Here is a 9,378-nt window from a genome sequence, read left to right as displayed (position 1 = left end):
CAGTGTGGGCAAATTATGCCTTCAATGGCTACAAACTTCCACACTGCCTGAAATTAAGCAACACCTAACTTTACTTACTGATGGTGCTGACTTGCGTGATTTCATAATGGGACCACGCAAACAGCGTCAAAAGCGTTTCATAGCAGCCTCTGTATATGCAGCATACAATGAGGCCTGGAAGGTTACTCAAATTGAGACAGCAGAGAGAATACGGGAAATTGACCGTATTAATTTGGAAAAATCACTTTCTGTAGTGGACAATGGGTTAATGACTCTGTCCTCCAGAATTTTTTCATTGGACAGCATTGTGTCTTCAGCAATCGATATATTATCGCAAGACTTACTGTTATTACAACATGGTCAGTCACAATTGCGTTCTATTGTACAGCTTGGCTGGACGTTACAAAATCTACGTTCAGGCTATGTGCCTTGGCGTTTAATCAACACAACGTCACTATTCCAAATCTTTAACCTTACTGATAGACAAATCGGTATGGCGCAGAAGGGTGCTGATTATACAATCTTGAGCATTGAAAAACTAGAAAGATTACCGTTGACAATGTCAGAACGACCTGTCAGTGAATGGATAATCCACGGAATCATAAATATTCCAATCTCAACCTTCAGGTTTCAATACTGCCAAAAATATATACAGGCTGGCATGTACGAGAAATTGGGAAAGGGGTACCTTAAAACAACATGGAACCTGCCCTATTCACATGCATGTGTCAGTAACAAAGGACAGAAAGTGTTTCTTAGTGGCAACAATTGTGCTATGTCACTAAGCGGCACGCTTCTGTGTAACGGTATTAGTTTGCACGGAGCCTGTGAAGGGAATTCATACAACCTTTCATGTCACCAGCAAGGCGCACCTGCAACTGAAATAGAACCATTCTTTCAAAGACTCTATAATGGGAGTTACATTCTTATTGTAGACCGCAGATGCTGTAGTCTTATGCCCGGGACTCCTTATCTCGTCACTACGACGGCGAAGGTCAAGTGCTGTGGACGTTCTTTGTTTCCCAGCTCCTTTCCAGACAGGGAGGCAAGGGCATGGCCCGGTTTGAAAATTACTTCTATTCGAATAGACACTTTAAGCAGAATGAAAACAGTGCTTCTTCAGACGCCTACAAGGCTCACGTCATCTAAAGAAACGTATGATCTACAAGTCGCAAGGACGACTGCAGAGATACATACATTATTATCAACTAATTCCCCCGTACATTTCGCGGAAATTCTGAGCGAAATCTTAAATATTTCTGATACCACTGGGGTCTCAAAGGTATTTAAGACAGTATTTTCGATGGCATTAACACCATTCAAAGCCATACTGGGTATTTTTCCAGATTTCGTCCATTCGATTTTTGGCGGACTTCCCTTGATCCTGGGACTAATTGCAGGAATCCTATTCCTAGTCCTTATTTTTCGTTATGGCAACCCATGTCACAGATCAAACTCTCGCGACAATGGAAGATACGATCCTAGCCATTGGATACCGGGACCGGATATCAAAAATCCTGGGACTATCCCGGCTTAGAGACCTAAACATGACTTGGTTTCTATCATTTCGACCAATGTGGCAAAGGTGTGTTTTACCTGTACTAAGGTGTCTGCTATGCGGAGAAGAATGCGTGTTAGACACCTGTCTGACGCTACAATCGGATGCGCCGGTGGATGCAGATACACTGTTGGTTCCTACCAAGGTTCACGCACTGTGCTGCCCTCAAAGGCTGCCAATTCTGATGACGGCATTCCTGGAATCTTCACCACTGCGATTGAAGAGTAGTGAAGTTCAAGATGAAAGCAGCATCGAACAGGTACGACCTTCTGTCAGCAATGCAAATCAGAATGTCAATGGAGACAATCATGCGCATGAATGCATGGTTACCCCTATTTCCGACTTAGAGGAACTTTCCCATGAAGCTGTTGACAGTTTTTTTCGAAAGCCTGAATGATATGATGTTCTCTCCGGAACAGAAATAGAGACTTTTGAGTAAACTCGCACACGGCGTTCCCTGAATTCGGCCTTCAACTTTAAAAATAAAGTCACATGAACAATTACAATCCAGTTCACGGACAGCAACTTTTTTCAGCAAGCCCCTAAAATATTTTTCTATATATTTTTTCCCGGGACACTGATTTTCTGCTTAAAGTAAGAGACTATTCCTAGAGAACTAAGATTTCTATTTTAGATACTTTTATAGACTTTATAGACTTTAGCTGCCCGCTGGTATGTTCACAATATATTTTATGTGATGAAATGGTTTCGACTTTTTTTCTGTATAGCCATATTAAGAGCCATTTCATGTGTATTTCTCATATACCAACAAGCAATAATGCATAACAATGCGTGTTTACTTTTGCATTTAATTCATAGCTTAAGTGCATACATTATATATGACTGCAATTTTTCAGTATATTTGAAAATTTCGAAATGCATTTATGTATTTTGGGGTGGTAAGGTATACACTATACTCTATAGTATGTTGTACTATGTTATACTATGCATAGATTAGTAGATATGACCATAGTTAGCGTGGAGTGGGTGTCGTGTATTTCTATAGGTTCTGATTCGATCCCCCTATTCCTGACCCTATTCTGGTTAAACTTACTAGCTAGTTAACTAACAGTCAGCCCATGAGGCAAGAAAACCCCCATGATGCAGATACCGTTATCTGACGCAGTCACACTACGGCACAGGAACGTGTTATCTGATTAGGTCATAACGCTTGAGATCTAATTAGACAAGCGACATTCCTCCAGCCCCTGATAAGGCATACGACGTTCTCATAACAAATCAAACCTATGACAACCTGGATAATCCGTGCGGCCATTGTTTTGATTTCACAGAGAACTTTAGTAAAGAATGTGCTAACGAGCAAGTCGTATGACATCTTTATTGACGTACCTATGTCCATCCTTACGTCAATCTCGGCACCTTTAAGGTATAAATATTGCCGACCTTGCCCTATGCAAACACACGCGTGGTGACAAGACGGAGCAGCCATACTTGCCGAAGCCGAGAGCAGAAGCAGACCCCGCAGGCAGCAGCCCCGCCTTCCTGACGCGCTGAGAGACGCGCTGCTATCTCAAGCCGAGAGACCCAGCACCGGCGCTTCTGGGCAGCCCTCGCAGGCAGCCTGGAATATCGAGAGCAGAGAAAGAGATACCATTCCTCATTCATCCTAAATTCCAGGTACAGAACTGAATAACCCCTCCTAGAGAATTCTTTAGTTATTCACTTGGCAAAAACAAACTTAACTTAAACTGTAACTTTCTATTCCCGCCCACGCATTAGACTTAGGTCAGGTACACGGGGTAGGCGTATTTAGAAACACCAGTTGAGTACGTTTAGTCAAATGTATATGTGTATGTAAATATATTTTAATCATTTTAAACATCATATGGCTCAGAAACCATATCAATGTTTTTACAGTATTATTTTATACTATTGCTTCTAATGTATGCACTTTACTTAACTATAAGTATTGCAATAATATCGATCCATTTCTCTTGTACGAGAAAAGAGACTGATCAATAAATAACATCTTTTATTGAACACGCCCGTCTCTTCCTTTTCTCTACATTCTGATGAGACTAAGAATGCACGTACTGACTGAGTAAAATAATTGCCTTGTGCTCACACGACTCTCGAGATTGACTCTTGATTAGGGGAGAGCAAAGTTGTCATGTTCTATGGTTGTCAGAAACTAAATCCCTTCTTGTCTAATCAGGGGAGTTAATCCTTCCTTGAACATTCGAGAAAGTTTCTAGCGAACTCTGAGCTTAGCTGGCAAACCCAAAAATTAAGTCTAGTATCGACAGTAGTAGACCTAGTTAACGTCTGGCCTAGGCCTTTACTGCTGTAGGTACTATTCCAATGCGCAGAGCCTATTGGGAAAATAGGAGCTACACTACATCGGACCCTATATTCGTGCCCTTAACTTTACTGGGAAAACACTGACGATGTCTGAACAATTACATACATGCCAATAAACCCGATTCAGGCGGGAGACTACCGATTTTTCAAGGCAAAAATGGCTTTATTTCAGCTGCCTCCCGCCTGAAATTGCATTTTCTACAATAGAAGTCCATGGAGAATTTTCATTCTCCCGATTTTTTACTTTAAATCTCCCTGTCCTAAAATATTGGCATGTATGCAATTAGTGTAATAAATGTTCAGGTAATCCATGTCAGTGATTTAGTTTGCGTTTATATTTCACATATTTTACTGAATCTTGTAGCTTGCCATGTTGTGTTTTTGTACTTTTTTTTCTCAGAATATTACTTCTGTATAGTACATACTTTGATATGAGTCGCCTTCTTATTATTGCGAATCTAAGAGAAGGCAAGATCATTGTATATTTGAAAGATTTTGGCCAGAACGGTGCTACTAAGTGCTATGAAAGGAACATAAATGACATTTAAATGAAACGTACTACAGGATTGTACACTGCGATGTAAACAAACGTACAGGATTTAGTTGTTTGATACACCGTAGGAACGAACGATAAGGAAAAAATAATTATATTCTTTTTTAAGTATATTGATTGATGTGTGGTTCGGCCCTGTTCCTAAAAGTAATAAAGTTACGTTCAAATCCTCTTCCATTTGTCACGCGACCCACAGTTCTTGGGCTTTGCCTCTCCCAAGATGGTCACAGCTGTTTGTGTTACTGGTTAGTCCGCCCTTTTTGTCGCTCGTTGCAGGAGCATGCGCAGGAGCCTGGGCGGCATGCGGAAGTGTCTGCATATTAATGTTTGCTGTTTGCAGCTGGTCTCCATGATAACGATGCGTCTCTTGGTGGTAATTGTGTTATTAAGCGGGGTCCTGGCCATTGGGAACTCAGACGGTAAGTAGAAGTGGGCGGGGCTGGATAGGACGGCAAGGGGTGAAATAGAGGTCAGGTTAAGCTGTGTCTTTGAGGGGGGGGGGGGATCTCAATATATATGTATGCTTCTCTGATGGTTTCCCTTGTTATTCATTTGGCGGGTGGTGAATCTCAAGTGTAGAGGGAAGAGTAATCTTGTGAGTGGACAATGAGGTGGTACTAATGACCGGCATTAGGTGGAGGCTGAGATTACGAGGGGGGGGGGGGGGGGGGGGTCGGGGGGGGTTAAAAAGATACATTCTCCTTGATCGTGTTCAACGCAGTGCATGTAGATTACATGATTGATAAACCCTGTCCTTATCACTGATTTGTTCACTGCAAACCTGAGCCGTTTCTTTTACAACAAACAGATAGTGCACTACCACTACCCCTTACTTACACGTCTGATTTGGGTAAACGTTTTAGCCAACTCTTACCTTGCCCTTTCACGCACCTATTTTAGTGTAATTTTTAATGTTTATCTATTTTTTTTAATCTGAGGTCTTTGTGAGGAAATCCCCAAACCATTCCAAACCCTTCTGAGATTTTAAGAAAGCATGATGTAAACAGGCAGATGTTAGTTTAAGCGAACTCAGCGTGGAGCTCTCTTATTTGGCATTCGTTTGATGCCTCTGTTCTTCTAGTATTCAGTTGCAGGTCATCTTGTTTAGACCGGTTTTCAGGTATTTCCTGACGTGCAAGAAGTTAGGATCTGCGCTCAAACCTGTGTTCGGTCCACTGCACAGCCTGGAGCTACCGACCTGCCTCTATGTTTAACGCTCTTATGAGCTTGTTGGTTGATTATGTGCAACTGGATGTTATTTTCTGCGTATTTCCAGGTTTCTTTGCCCCGCTGTGAATGGTGCAGTTATATAGACGTGCAATCACTTGAACTCTCATTAAGTCCAAACAACGGTCAATCTGAAGGAATGGGATGATTTTATAGAGTAACGATAGACACAGGTTGCTGATCTCACCTAATTCAGCCAGGAATTGACCAGTGGGTCTCTTACATAAGCCCCATGAAGATTAACTCCATAATGATATAAACAAATCTGTGTTTAAAAAAAATTATAAATAGGAACAAGAAACGTCATCCAAAATTAATCTTGATTCTAAGTGCAAAGCTTCTGAGCACAAAATAACAGCTTTCCGAGGCGCTGTTTTTAGGAGAATGCAACTGTATGCTCAGTGGCAAGCATATTATATTCCGACTCTTTTTCACAGTAGAAACCCCAATATCTCGGAACAATGCCTTTAGATGATGTTACAAGCCCGCAAACTGGGCACACATGATATGGCTGTAGCCTAAATTAATTCTGGAGTGAATTCCACAGTTCCGAGAAGAGATGTTTGGAAACCTAGATAAATCTAGATCTGCTTAAAAATTTGTTTGGAAGCAATGGTCATTTGGCAGTTAGACCCAAGTCAGTAAGAGTGACGCATGTGCTTTCACTCAACTTTAGTCGCAAGGTCAGTGATAACTACACATTGGTAGCAAAAAACTGCACCGCCTTTTCGGCCAGGTTTTCCCAAGTAACAAAATGTATATGAGCAAGAGAATAAACACAGGTGCAGGCAATTAATTACATAAGAATTGGATGTTTTATCAGAATTTTCACAAAAATAAATTGAATGCTCAGATAACGCTACAATGATTAGGATACATACATTAATTAGGTAGAACCACAGTGTGATTGTTTTTCTTTATAAGCAAGGAAACTGTAAGGTACAGGGAAAATAGAGGTGTATGGGATCTTTTTGTTATATGTCAGCATTATGTAACAAAGAGAGTCAATCAGTCAGAGGTATTTGTTATGTTGATTTTGTACTATGTGATATATCTTCTGATTCTATAAGCTTGTGTATGATGTGATGATGAGTTCAACTCGTTACCAAAACAAACAAAAAAACCGACTCAGCACCATTATGAACTTGGCTGCAAATAGTTAAAGGTAAAAATCATAATGTTGCATATCATCATATACCATATCGAGGTACATAGATGGGAAATTACATACAATAAACTTATATCTCTCAATATTCTGATCTGCTCTCTAACTATTAATTGACCACCATTCACACCCAAATTAACTGGTTTTGCTTAGTCCAAGCTCACCCCTTTTGTTGAGGACCTGTAGTACCTCACCAGAGTTAGGGTAGAAAGCAGGAGAGAGGGAGAAAGTCAGACATGGTGAGCAGAGAGATAAAACAACCCTAAATGTTTTTCTACCAATGATCCTGGAGTAAAGCAGCGTTCTGTGCTCTGCTTCCACAATAATGATCTGGCTCAGATCTATTCTGGAATATACAACTAGTGTCTCACTGCAGCAGATGAATCAACAGCCAAGTGCAGGCGATAAAGACAACACCCCAGGCTATGCTTGGCCTATCTTTTAGCATTCTGGAAAATGTTTTTCTACCAATGATCCTGGAGTAAAGCAGCGTTCTGTGCTCTGCTTCCACAATAATGATCTGGCTCAGAGCTATTCTGGAATATACAACTAGTGTCTCACTGCAGCAGATGAATCAGCAGCCAAGTGCAGGCGATAAAGACAACACCCCAGGCTATGCTTGGCCTATCTTTTAGCATTCTGGAAGGGCTTAGTATCACAATAGCACATTAGTCCTATTAGTTTCAACGTACTATAATTTGCGATTACGTTAATGATAAAGCATCTAACTGACATTATCTGTTCTACAGTCGCTTCCTAATTTTGGGCTTTGCAAATGAACATGCAGGCCATAGAGATGCAGCCAAAAGTTAGGCGCTCTAGAGGCCACCTCTTGTTAGGCCATTCTCAAAGAGAGAGGAAGATACAAGTGAGATGGTGAGTTTAAAATACTTTAAAGTCATATTTTAAGTGTATGAGATACGATAGTCTAGAAAACACGAGGGCACGCGTCGGTGAGTCAAAAGGTGACTTGACTAAACCCTCTCAGCACCTTCCTGGGCTTTGACCTAAGGGGCGAAGTCTCCCCCCCCAAAAAAATATAGTGAGTGGGGACACAGTACACCCACTTTCACCCACCTCTTTTGCAATGGATTTAACCGCTATAGCAGAGGCTCATGCTGTTGGTCAGAGAAAAGAGTAGGGCCAATAGAGGAAATAATTGAAACTAGCAAAGCTGCATTTTCTTAACTAGTTTTTCACCTGCCCAAAAAATGATGCATTAAAATGATTAATGTACCAGCATATTCATCATGGAATATCGTTTTCAGTTCAACAACAAACATTAATTTAATGCCATTATTGAATTCTTAATGTTCTTCCTGAACAAAAGTTGTAAGTCTAATTTTCTGTTGTTTACCACTAACCTCATGATTTGCAGTACATTGCATATTCAGAAAAAAGACTTGTATTTTAGCTGTGCCATACAAAAACAAGCATTGGCATAGCCAATAGGTCTCGCTTTTGGGACCTTATAAGTATTTAGTTATGCAGCACAATATCCTTGGTGCAACAACATCAACTCTGCATGGCTAAACACTTATAAGGTCCCAAAGGTGAGACCCATTGGCTATGCCAATGCTTGTTTTTAAGGGAAGGCAGATAAGATATCCAAAGGAAGGTTACAAACATGTGCAACTTGTGCTAATATTTATTTTAAGAAGAAGGCAGATACGATATCCTTTCCCCAGTGCACTGGACCACTTATTCTTCATCATAAACTCTGCATCTGCCACCAAAGCTAGGGTGAACAGAATTCTAAAGCCAAAAACCGTGACATTTCACGACAATAGAAGGACTACAGTTTTACTTCAAACGAGGGCCTAGAATGACAGCGCTCCTCAGCAGAGAATTACAGAACAACCAGAACATACATAAAATGCGATTTTTTTAACACAGTAGCTTGCCTGTTAATTAAATTGCTTTCTTGAAACAACTGCTTTGTAAAGTAAAAAAAGCTCCTCCCACAGTTCTCAATCGCCCCTCTAATAACCGGGACAGAAGCTATATTTCCTGAAATCTGCCAGGACAGCAGGTGAAAATCCGGGGCCGTCCGGGCAAATCCTGGACACCTAGTCACCCTAAAGCAGATCTCTAGTTCTAGCGCTCTCTGGATCACCCCTGGCTTCAAAGCCTTGCACTGGCAGAGGCAAGATCTCAGACGGGGGGGGGCTAAGCTTTGGGGGTCAAGGCAGCCAGCCACACCTTTCAACAATGCACTTGACGAGTGCCTGGAAATGTATGGAAATCATAGCGCCTTGCGGCCTCGTCACAGGCACTATATACATTCAAAAATATACTCTATAACACTGATATCAATCATCCTGAGAAGAGTAATTTCATATAGCTCCTGGTGAATCAGAGTGCTTTACAGCCTCGTCAGCATATGAAGCACTACATAGATTCAAAGATATACTTAGGATAGATGTCATCATAAGAGCCACTTCTCATAAGCCCTTTAATGCTTTTCCAATTAAAAGGTGTTACTATTACCAGATTTATTTGTACTCTGTTTCAGACTCTCCAATACAGAAGACTGAGTTGGCCTTGCCTCAA

General features: G+C 41.0%; 1 protein-coding gene across 1 annotated transcript in view; it reads left to right on the top strand.

Annotated features, from left to right (window-relative positions):
• The first annotated feature begins 4,695 nt into the window (after positions 1–4,695).
• Positions 4,696–9,378, top strand: part of LOC144791924 (uncharacterized) — a 62,474-nt gene continuing 57,791 nt past the window's right edge. Inside the window, exon 1 of the mRNA XM_078666735.1 lies at positions 4,696–4,852. Within this exon, the coding sequence (XP_078522861.1) occupies positions 4,714–4,852 (139 nt within the window). The 5' untranslated portion in view covers positions 4,696–4,713. The remainder of the gene's footprint in view (positions 4,853–9,378) is intronic.

This window comes from Lissotriton helveticus, chromosome 11, assembly GCF_964261635.1.
Source record: "Lissotriton helveticus chromosome 11, aLisHel1.1, whole genome shotgun sequence".
In the NCBI taxonomy this organism is placed as follows: Eukaryota; Metazoa; Chordata; class Amphibia; order Caudata; family Salamandridae; genus Lissotriton; species Lissotriton helveticus.
This window is presented reverse-complemented; position numbering and strand designations above follow the sequence as displayed.